The sequence below is a fragment of the Sapajus apella genome, unplaced genomic scaffold (genome assembly GCF_009761245.1).
Source record: "Sapajus apella isolate SASKATOON/1434 unplaced genomic scaffold, GSC_monkey_1.0 scaffold83, whole genome shotgun sequence".
In the NCBI taxonomy this organism is placed as follows: Eukaryota; Metazoa; Chordata; class Mammalia; order Primates; family Cebidae; genus Sapajus; species Sapajus apella.
In genome coordinates, this window is record NW_022437023.1 from 773,834 (window position 1) to 785,868 (window position 12,035).

General features: G+C 47.3%; 1 protein-coding gene across 1 annotated transcript; it reads right to left on the bottom strand.

Moving 5' to 3' along the window:
• Positions 1–359: 359 nt before the first annotated feature.
• On the bottom strand, positions 360–5,300 carry SMIM40 (small integral membrane protein 40). The gene is made up of 2 exons (XM_032253393.1): positions 4,971–5,300; positions 360–421 (listed from the first exon to the last, which is right to left on the bottom strand). The coding sequence occupies exon 1, from the start codon at positions 5,247–5,249 to the stop codon at positions 5,010–5,012; it is 240 nt and encodes a 79-aa protein (XP_032109284.1). The 5' UTR covers positions 5,250–5,300; the 3' UTR covers positions 360–421; positions 4,971–5,009.
• Positions 5,301–12,035: the final 6,735 nt, after the last annotated feature.

Sequence of the window (12,035 nt, forward strand, 5' to 3'; positions counted from 1 at the left end):
TTCCCCTTTCCCCGCTAGGCGGCGCGCTCCTTGCCGCTGTCCAGCAGTTGCTTCCACTGCCAGGGTCTGCATCTCCCGACCGTTATAACGCATGCATACAAATGAGCACAGCGCGGCATGCAGAAGTGTTGTTATTATTATTATTGCTACTGTTGTTGATTTGCTTTTCAAACTTCACCACAGAACTAATGGCCAACGAAACTGGTGGGACCTGAATGGTTCTGCTTCTCCAGAGGGGGTCCTCGAGGGGCCGTTTGTGCTGATCAGGAGGCCTTGCTTTGTCGTGGAGGCTCAGGGTCTGCGGATAGGCGATGATGGGGTGGGACTTGGAGGAGAGTCTGTGCAAATTGCCGCTGCGAGGTCTGTGAGACGAAACGAGGCTCCTAAAATACCTGGGTCTCCGCCTCCTCTTCTGGGAGAGCTAAAAAAAGAATGGAGGATGAAGAAGCAGACTGACACTCACCTCGTTGAGTTTAGGGAGACCGTAGGGTCTCATGGAGGCAAGGCTGGTTCCAGAAGTGAGCTTATGAGGAAACCAGAAATGTTAACAGGGTCCCAATCGCTAAGATTCCCACTTTCACAACATCTTGCCACTTAAATAGGGCCACAGAGGTCCTTAGATCCCTAACGCTGAGTCCCAGAATGTCAAACACCATCCATTAAACAATCCCACATCACTTCTCTCCAGTCGTCAAAGTCTACAGCTTTCAAAATGGGAACATAAAACTCTCCGAGGGGACTGGGACTTGGGAGATGTAAGGGATTTAATTTCCAGAACCTCAACTTTCCCAAAATTGGTCTTCCTAAGGAAACACTTGCGATACAGCTTCTCATTCTTCACTTCTCCTTTTACAATAGAGTCACCCTCTTAAGAGAGAGAGAAAAAAAGTATAGTTCCTCCCCCTTCAAAACTATAGTTCTCAACCATGAAATCTCTGGGGTAATCTTACCTGTTTAAAATAAAGGGACAAGTACCCCGTTTCTTTCACCAGGGCACCATCAACACCTATCTTTTTCCTTTCTTTTTAAAGACAGATCAGCCGGGCACTGTCGCTCATGCCTATAATCCCGGCACTTTGGGAGGCCTAGGCGGGTGGATCACTTGAGGTCAGGAGTTCAAGACCAACCTGGCCAACATAGTGAAACCTCATCTTAAAAAAAAAAAAAAAAGTACAATCTTTATACTGTTTGAACATTCTGTTCCCATAATAATTGTAACAGTAGCTCCTCCCAGAAGACTTTTTAACAACTAGAAACTTACAATCACAAGAAAGATATTTTTCATCTCCATTAACATATATGTTCAGGCAGAAAGATATAAAAGATTGGTCAATGAAGGACCTTCAAGTATAAAAGTATAAAGTTTGGCGGGGCGCGGTGGCTCACGCCTGTAATCCCAGCTACTCGGGAGGCTGAGGAGGGTGGATTACTTGAGGTCAGGAGTTCAAAACCAGCCTGGCCAACATGGTGAAACCCCGTATCTACTAACAATACAAAAAAATTAGCTGGACGTGGTGGTGAACGTCTGTAATCCTAGCTACTTGGGAGGCTGAGGCAGGAGAATTGCTTGAACCCAGGAGGCAGAGGTTGCAGTGAGCCAACATCACGCCACTGCATTCCAGCCTGGGTGACAAATCAAGACTTCATCTCAAAAATAAATAAATAAATAAAATAGAATAAAATAAAAGCATAAAGTCTGTGGGGAAGTGGAATGGTAGTAGGAGTTCAAGGAGAAAAGAAATGATAAAAGAAGAAAAGGAATGCTAAAAGAAGAAAAGGAATGATTCCCAACTGGTAAGAACTTATTTATACTTTTTTTTTTTTTTAAGACAGGGTCTTGCTGTTGCCCAGACTGGAGTGCAGTAGCACAATCTCAGCTCACTGCAGCCTCCCCCTCCCAGGTTTAAGCAATTCTCCTGCCTCAGCCCCCCCAAGTAGCTGGGACTACAGGCGTGTGCTGCAAAAAAATTAGCCATGCCCAGCTAATTTTTTTTGTATTTTTAGTAGTGACGGTGTTTCACCACATTGGCCTGGATGGTCTTGATCTCCTGACCTTGTGATCCGCCCACCTCGGCCTCCCAAAGTGCTGGGATTACAGGCATGAGCCACCTCGCCTGGCCTATTTATACATTTTTAAATGGGTAGTGGTGGGTAACAATTACTATGATATTTCTTTTTTTTTTTTTTTTGAGATGGAGTCACCCTCTGTCACCCAGGCTGAAGTGCAGTAGCATGATCTCAGCTCACTGCAACCTCCACCTCCCAGGTTCAAGCAATTCTCCTGTCTCAGCCTCCTGAGTAGCTGGGATTTTAGGTGCTCACCACCACACCCAGCTAATTTTTGTATTTTTAGTAGAGATGGGTTTTTACCATGTTGATCAGGCTGGTCTGGAACTCTTGACCTCATGATCAGCCTGCCTTGGCCTCCCAAAGTGCTGGGATTACAGGCATGAGCCACCGATATTTCAATTCCTCTGGACAGTAAATTGTTTTATTTTATTTTATTTATTTTTTATTTTTATTTTTATTTTTATTTTGAGACGGAGTTTCGCTCTTGTTACCCAGGCTGGAGTGCAATGGCGCGATCTCGGCTCACCGCAACCTCCGCCTCCTGGGTTCAGGCAATTCTCCTGCCTCAGCCTCCTGAGTAGCTGGGATTACATGCACATGCCACCATGCACAGCTGAATTTTTTTTGTATTTTTAATAGAGACGGGGTTTCACCATGTTGACCAGGATGGTCTCGATCTCTTGACCTCGTGATCCACCCGCCTCGGCCTCCCACAGTGCTGGGATTACAGGCATGAGCCACCACGCCCGGCTATTTTTTATTTTTATTTATTTTTTGAGACGGAGTCTCGCTCTGTTGCCCAGGCTGGAGTGCAGTGGCATGATCTCAGCTCACTGCAGCCTCCGCCTCCCAGGTTCAAGCAATTCTCCTGCCTCAGCTTTCCTGAGTAGCTGGGATTACAGGCACACCTAGCTCATTTTTGTATTTTTAGTAGAGACGGGGTTTCACCATGTTGGTCTGGCTGGTCTCGAACTCTTGACCTCATGATCCGCCCACCTCATTCTCCCAAAGTTCTGGGATTACAGGCCTGAGCCACTGCTCCCAGCTAATTGTTTTATTTTAAAATGTGGGGCCAGGCGCGCTGATTCACACCTGTGATCCTAGCACTTTGGGAGGCTGAAGCAGGAAGATCACTTGAGATAAGGAGTTTGAGACCACCCTGACCAACATGATAAAACCTTGCCTCTACTAAAAATACAAAAATTAGCCAGGCATGGTGGTGGGCACCTTCAATCGCAGCTACTTGGGAGCTGAGGCAGGAGAATCCCTTGAACTTGGGAGGCGAAGTTTGCAGTGAGCCAAGATTGTGCCACTGCACTCTAGCTTGGGCGACTAAGCAAGACTCCATCTCAAAAAATAAAAAAATAGGCCAGGCTCGGTAGTTTACGCCCGTAATCCCAGCACTTTGGCAGGCCAAGGCGGGTGGATTACCTGAGGTCAGGAGTTCAAGACCAGCCTAGGCAACATAGTGAAATCCCCATCTCTACTAAAAATACAAAAATTAGCCGGGCATCGTGGCGCACACCTGTAGTCCCAGCTGTTTTGGAGCCTGAGGCAGGAGAATTGCCTGAACCTGGGACTTGGAGGTTGCAGCGAGCCAAGATTGCACCACTGCATTCCAGCCTGGGCGACACAGCGACACTCTGTCTCAAAAATTTAAAAAATCACACACACACACAAACACAAAATAAAATGTGGCCAAATGCTATGGCTCACTGCCTATAATCCTAGCACTTTGGGAGGCTGAGGTAGGTGGATTGCTTGATCTCAGGAGTACAGACCAGCCTGGACAACACAGTAAGACCTCATCTCAATAAATAAATAAATAGGCTGGTCTCAGTGGCCCACGCCTGTAATCCCAGCACTTTGGGAGGCCAAGGTGAGTGGATCACTTGGGGTCAGGAGTTCCAGACCAGTCTGGCCAACATGGTGAAACCTCCTCTCTACTAAAAATAAAAAAATTAGCTGGGCATGGTGGTGCACACCAGTAGTCCCAGCTATTTGGGGACCTGAGACAGGAGAATCACCTGAACCTGGCAGGCGGAGGCTGCAGTGAGCCAAGATCGCTGCCACACCCTCCAGGCTGGGCGACAGAGGGAGACTGTCTCAAAGAAAAAAACAAAAAGGATTTCAAGACCAGCCTAGCCGACATGGTAAAACCCGTCTCTACTAACAACACAAAAATTAGTCAGGCATGCTGGTGCACACCTGTGGTCCCAGCTACTTGGGAAGCTGAAGCAGGAGAATTGTTTGAACCTGGGAGGCAGAAGTTGCAGTAAGCCAAGGCTGCGCCACTGCACTGCAGCCTGGGCAACAGAGCAAGATTCCATCTCAATCAATCAATCAATCAAATGAATATTTTCAGTGTGCCAGAAGTACATCCTTCAGACAATTTTTATTTATTTTTATTTTTATTTGTTTATTTATTTTGAGATGGAGTCTCGCTCTGTCACCCAGGCCAGGGTGCAGTGGCAGCAATCTTGGCTCCCTCCCAACCGCCTCCCAAGTTCAAGCGATTCTCCTGCCTCAGCCTTCTGAATAGCTGAGGCAGGAGAATCAGGCGCCCACCAACTAGCCAGGCTAATTTTTGTATTTTTAGTAGAGACTGGGTTTCACCATGTTTGCCAGACTGGTCTTGAACTCCTGACCTCAGGTGATCCACCTGCCTCGGCCTCCCAAAGTGCTGGGATTACAGGTATAAGCCACCATGCCTGGCCACAATTTTAATGTATGATAAAATTTTTAGATACCTACTTAAAGATATGTGAAGGAGTATATACTTTTTCAAAATTATTCCCCAAGTATAGGTGCAGAATTTAAGACTGCTGCTGCCATAAGCTATCCAAGCATCTCCTCCACAGCTTCCAACACTCCCATTTCTCTCCTGTCTCCCTTCTCACCTCCTTGGCGAGGAAAGAGGATGTTTATAGGAAAGGTGGTCACAATTCCAGCTCCTCCTCCTTCTGAGGTGTCCCCAGGATCCAGTCCCCTAACTTTGCCCATGGTAGTGGCCACAGCAGCATATAAGCAGCCTCCAGCATCAGCAGTGTCAGGAAGAGGGCCAGGAAGATAAAAAAAGCCTTGTCCAAGGCACGTCGCACGGGACCCCTGGGAGGAGAGGGACCCTGGGCAAATGCCAGGAACACATCCCCCTCATCCACATCACCTTCCTCGGCCATACCAACTCACAATCAGACAGCTGGCTGGATCAGGGGGCAGGGATGGAAGGCCTTGCTCAGCACTGCAGGGATTAAGGGGTGTGGCTGTAGCAAGTCCTGCACCTGCCAGTCCTGACCCTAATTCCCACACCTAAGAGAAAAGAGACAGGTCCTCTGAGCCTTTGGAACAATTATTTAAACATCCAGTGTGATGTGAAAGGTCTGGACTAAATGATCCATAAATTCCATTCAGCTTTTTCATAGTACGATTCTGTGATTTGGAAACTGAAGGCCCAACATGGAGGCATAAGCTAGAACTGCCTGTCGCTCTGGGACTCGAGGCGCAAGGCTCAAAGTCTTGAGTCCCAACTGATAGTGAGGAAATGGACCTACCATGCATCTATGAGCCATTGTCAGTCTAAAGCCCCTTCTGGCTGGATGGTAGGGGGTGAGATGGTCTCTCCTGACCAAGGTGGGTGGGAACAAGCAGAGGGGACTTGAGTTCTCACAGGAGTAGTTCTCCCCACTGGGTCTGCAGGCAGCCAAGTTTGGGATAGTATAAGCCAGAGCGCTCTCTTCCTAACCTCTGTTCTCTGCAGTTTCAAGAGAGGATTATCATTGACTGCATGAGCCCAAGGGGAGGTTTATAAAAAGACAAAGACTGTGATGGATCAGCAGAGCAAGGGTGTGTGATTGGGACTTGGCTGTTGGGGTAATTTTTATTTTATTTGTCTTTTTGAGATGGAATCTCACTCTGTCTCCCAGGCTGGAATGCAGTGGTGCAATCTCGGCTCACTGCAACCTCTGTCTCCTGAGTTAAAGCAATTCTCCTGCCTCAGCCTCCTGAGTAGCTGAGACAGCAGGCATGTGCCACCGCACCTGGCTAATTTTTTTTGTATTTTTAGTAGAGATGGGGTTTCACCATGTTGGTCAGTCTGGTCTCAAACTCCTGACCTCAAATGATGCACCTGCCTGGAACTCCAAGAGTGCTGGGATTATAGGCATGAGCCACCGAGCCCGGCCGGGATAATTTTAAAGAAGAGTGAAGTTTTGCCATTGATGGTCCGGGTCTGAGAGGCTGCTGGTGGAGGATGTGGTTGAGGAGGCTGTGGGGGCAAGGATTAAAAACCTTTTTTTAGGCCGGGCGCAGTGGCTCACACCTGTAATCCCAGCACTTTGGGAGGCTGAGGCAGGTGGATCACCTTAGACCAGGAGTTCGAGACCAGCTTGGCCAATGTGGTAAGACCTCTTCTCTACTAAAAATACAAAAATTAGCTGGGTGTGGTGATGCACGCCTATAATCACAGCTACTCAGGAGACTGAGGCAGTAGAATCGTTGGAACTTGGGAGGCAAGGCTGCAGTGAGCCAAGATCGTGCCACTGCACACCAGTCGGGGCGACAGAGCAAGACTGTCTCAAAAAGAAAAAAAAGAAAAGACTGGGCATGGTGGCTTACGTCTGTAATCCCAGCAGTTAGGGAGGCTGAGGCAGGCAGATCACCCGAGGTCGGAAGTTCGAGACCAGCCTGATCAACATGGAGAAACCCCGTCTCCACTAAAAATACAAAATTAGCTAGGTGTGGTGGCGCATGCCTGTAATACCAGCTACTTGGGAGGCTGAGGTAGGAGAATTGCTTGGACCCAGGAGGTAGAGGTTTTGGTGAGTGCCATTGCACCCCAGCCTGGGCAACAAGAGCAAAAACTCTGTCTCAAAAAGAAAGAAAGAAAGAAAGATAATAAACATAAATAAATAATAATAATAATGTGTGTCCTTCTCAGTGCACTGTATCAGGGGCCCCAGGAGGTAAACCCATCCCTCCCCTAGTACTGCCAACTTAGTCTGCCAGGTTTTTTCACCATAAAGTTGTTCCTGTGTAAGTCCTAATTGTCGGGTATATCATCAAAACTCTGGCTATCTGCTTTAGTATCCATAGATGATGACTCCTGTTAGAATAACTACTATGATAATACTTGTTAAATGGTGAGTTTATATTTATATAATTTCTTCTTCTTTTGAGACTCTGGCTCTGTTACTCAGGCTGGAGTGGTGCAGTGGCGTAATCTCAGTTCATCGTAACCTCTTTCTCCCAGGCTTAAGCTATCCTCCCATCTCAGCCCCTCAAGTAGCTGGGACTGTAGGCACATGCCATCACACCCGGCTAATTTTTGTAAATTTTTGGTAGAGATGGGGTTTCACCATGTTGTGCAGGCTGATTTCGAACTTTTGGGCTCAAGTGATCCGCCTGCCTCAGCCTCCCAAAGTTCTGGGATTACAGTTATGAGCCACCGCACCTGGCTTCATTTCTTCTTTTTAAATGCAATCTAGGCCGGGCGTGGTGGCTCACGCCTGTAATCTAAGCACTTTGGAGGCCAAGGCGGGTGGATCACCTGAGGTTGGGAGTTCAAGACCAGCCTGACCAACATGGTGAAACCCCGTCTTTAAAAAAAAAAGAAAAGAAAAGAAAATGCAATCTATTATGAGAGAAAATTTATCTTCTTCTTCGTTTACTCATTTGTTTATATTAAATGGATTCATGGATTCATATTTTACTCAGTGAATTGTTATTCATTACTTTCATATTTATTTATCTTGTCTGGACCTATACTTTTCTATTTTACTTAAGGAATAGTAATCAGTTTCTATCATTATTATTATTATTATTATTATTTTGAGGTGGAGTCTTACTCCATCATCCAGGTTGGAGTGTAGTGGTGTGATCTTGGCTCATTGCAACCTCTGCCTCCCAGGTTCAAGCCATTCTTCTGCCTCAGCCTCCTGAGTAGCTGGGATTATAGGCACGTACCACCACGACCCGGCTAATTTTTGTATTTTTAGTAGAGACGAAGTTTCGCCATGTTGGCCAGGCTGGTCTTGAACTCCTGATCTCAGGTGATCCAACTGCCTTGGCCTCCCAAAGTGCTGGCATTACAGGCATGAGCCACCTCACATGGCCTCATTATTTATTTCGATGCTCAAATTATCCCAAAATTGGCAAATGGGGAAGCCCTTCAGGTTGGCCCTGGTGTCCTTTTGAAATGTCCCCAGTGTTATTTGAGCACTTGCTACTTCCTGACAATAATAATCTACACTCAATTTGTATTTTTTTCTGTCTCAACCCAGGAATCAAATGTTGATTTGAGGAGAGAAGAGGTGTAGGCATTTACAGAGGCCCAGGGCAAGAGTAAATATGGAGGCTTATGTATCATAGGTGTAAACTCAAGTTAAAAATCAAGGCCAAGTGCAGTGGCGGGCACTTATAATCCCAGCTACTCAAAAGGCTGAGTCAGTAGAATTGCTTGAATCCAGAAGGTGGAGGTTACAGTGAGCTGAGATTGCACCATTGCATTCCAGCCTAGGCAATAAGAGTGAAACTCCATCTAAAAAAAAAAGAAAGAAAGAAAAAGAAAAAAAAAAAAGAAAGCCAGAAGTGCAACAGGAAGATAGATTCAAAGATTCTGAAGGAGCGAAGATACCTGCAGAGCTAGTCTCCCTCCCCCACACTGGTAACCCCCACCATCCCAGGCCCACCCATCATGCTGGGAGAAAACTGGGGAAAGACCAAAGCAGTTTCTGGCCCCGGACAGCAAGCCCAACTGAGAGCAGGGATGAGGGTCCATAATGAAATCAAGGGTCTTTAGTGAAGGTTTCTATATGGAGCAATGAAGTCTCCAGCCAGCCCCCTTCCCCCAGCCAGCTGGTCCCAGAAGGCTGGCAACTCACTTTTACCCCCTAGGATCTGTTTGTTTGTTTTTGAGACAGAGTGTTGCGTTGCCCAGGCTGAAGTGCAATAGCACCATCTCGGCTCACTGCAACCTCTGCCTCCCAGGTTCAAGCAATTCTTCTGCCTCAGTCTCCTGAGTAGCTGGGAATACAAGTGCCAGCCACCATGCCTGGCTAATTTTTTGTATTTTTAGTAGAGACGGGGTTTCACCATGTTGGCCAGGCTGGTCTCGAACTCCTGACCTTGTATTCTGCCCACCTTGACCTCCCAAAGTGCTGGGATTACAGGCGTGAGCCACTGAGCCCAACCTACCCTCTAGGATCTGAATATCTGAGGAAACTGATCCCCTGAAAAAAAAATAACCATATTTGGGCATTATTCAAAGAAAAAAAGAAACTGGGTTTTCTCTGAATCACACTGCTCCTGACAAGGTACTAGAGCAGCTAGCTCACCAGCTTGTTGGTAGCTCTCTTTTTTTTTTTTGAGACAGAGTCTTACACTGTCTCAGCCCAGGCTGGAGTGGAGTGGTGCCATCTCGGCTCACTGCAACCACTGCCTCCCGGATTCAAGCAATTCTCCTGACTCAGCCTTCCAAGTAGCTGGGATTACAGGTGCCCGCCACCATGCCTTGCTAAAATTTTTTTTTTTTTTTGAGATGGAGTCGCGCTTTTGTTACACAGGCTGGAGTACAGTGGTGCGATCTTGGCTCACCTCTGCCTTCTGGGTTCAAGCCATTCTCCTGCCTCAGCCTCCCGAGTAGCTGGGATTACAGGCATGCGCCACCATGCCCAACTAATTTTGTATTTTAGTAGAGACGGGGTTTCTCCATGTTGGTCAGGCTGGTCTCGAACTCCTAACCTCAGGTGATCTGCCCGCCTTGGCATCCCAAAGTGCTGGGACTACAGGTGTGAGCCACTGCACCCGGCCTAATTTTTTATTTTTAGTAAAGATGTAGTTTCACCCTGTTCCCCAGGCTGGTTTTGAACTCTTGACCTCAAGTGATCCACCCGCCTCGGCCTCCCAAAGTGCTGGGATTATAAATGTGAGCCACTGTGCCCAGCGGGCTCTCTCTTAAACATGAGTGCTGAGTTAAGGAACACCAGATATTTGAGGAAGACTTCAGACATGAGCAAAATTCCAAAATTAAAAGTAAAAACAAAGCAGGCATGGTGGCTCACTCCTGTAATCCCAGCACTTTGGGAGGCCAAGGCAGGTAGACCATTTGAGGTCAGAAGTTCAAGACCAGCCTGCCAACATGGTGAAATCCCGTCTCTACTGAAAATACAAAAATTAGCCAGGCAAGGTCGTAGGTGCCTGTAATCCCAGCTACGCAGGAGGATGAGGCAGGAGAATTGCTTCAGCTCTGGGAGGCAGAGGTTGCAGTGAGCCGAGAGTTCACCATTGCACTCCAGCCTGGGCAACAAAGCGAGACTCAGTCTCAAAAAAAAAAAAAAAAAATTAGCCAGGGCCAGGCACGGTGGCTCATGCCTGTAATCCCAGCACTTTGGGAGGCCAAGGAGGGCGATCCCTTGTGGTCAGGAATTCAAGACCAGCCTGGCCAACATGGTGAAACCCTGTCTCTACTAAAAATACACACACAAAAAAGCTGGATGTGGTGGTGCATGACTGTATTCCTAGCTACTGGGAAGGCTGAGGCAGGAAAATTGCTTGAAACTGGGAGACAGAGGTTGCAGTGATCCAAGATTGGGCCACTGCACTCCAGCCTGGGTGACAAAGACTCCCACTCAAAAAAAAAAAACAAAAAGGAAAATTAGCTGGGTGTGGTGGCACACACCGGAGTTTCCAGCTACTTAGGAGGCTGAGTCAGGAGGATCACCTGACCTGGAGGTCAAGGCTGCAGTGGACTGTGATCACACCACTGCACTCTAGCCTGGGCGACACCAGCCTTGGCGATGTAGTGAGACTCTGTCGCCCAGGCTGGAGTGCAGTGATGAGATCTTGGCTCACTGCAACCTCTGCCTCCCGGATTCCAGTGATTCTCTGCCTCAGCCTCCCAAGTAGCTGGGATTACAGGCATGCGCCACCATGCGTGGCTAGTTTTTGTATTTTTTTTTTTTTTTTTTGAGTGGTTTTTTGGAGAAGGAGTTTCGCTCTTGTTACCCAGGCTGGAGTGCAATGGCGCGATCTCGGCTCACCGCAACCTCCGCCTCCTGGGTTCAGGCAATTCTCCTGCCTCAGCCTCCTGAGTAGCTGGGACTACAGGCACGTGCCACCGTGCCCAGCTAATTTTTTGTAGTTTTAGTAGAGACGGGGTTTCACCGTGTTGACCAGGATGGTCTCGATCTCTTGACCTCGTGATCCACCCGCCTCGGCCTCCCAAAGTGCTGGGATTACAGGCGTTTTTGTATTTTTTTTAGTAGAGATGGTGTTTTGCTGTGTTGGCCAGGCTGGTCTGTACCTAATTTTGCATTTATACTTTTGGTATTTTTTCTCCTAAAACAGGCCACCAAAATCGTACAAGTTTCAGCCACCCACCAACCTATGTCTGCTGCACTTGCAGAGATAGTGTCTATATATGCAATCGTGTGTTAATATATATAAATATATATGTATAAATATGTACATACATATAAATACATGATCACTATTTTTTGCCTTGCTTTTCCTCACTTAATCTCTTGAAGTCAAACAGAGAGATGCTTCCTTCTTTTTTTTTTAAATTTAATTTAATGGAGATGAGGTCTCTCAATATGTTGGCCAGGCTGGTTTCAAACCCCTGGCCTCAAGTAATTTGCCTACCTTGGCCTCCCAAAGTGCTGGGATTACAGGCATGAGCCGCCACACAGGCCCCTTGTTTGTTATAGTGCTCGCTTGACTCTCAAAAATGTCCAGTGTAAGCCGGGCATGGTGGCTCACACATACAATCCCAGCACTTTGGGAGGCCAAGGCAGGTGGATCACTTGATGTCAGGAGTTTAAGACTTGCCGGACTAACATAGTGAAATCCCGTCTCTACTAAAAATATAAAAATTAAATGGGCGTGGTGGTGTGTGCCTATAATCCCAGCTACTTGGGAGGTTGAGGCAGGAGGACCGCCTGAACCCAGGAAGCGGAGGTTGTAGTGAG

Coding starts and splice junctions, on each gene's coding strand:
- SMIM40 (XM_032253393.1), bottom strand. CDS start 5,249: ATGGCCGAGGAAGGTGATGTGGATGAGGGGGATGTGTTCCTGGCATTT.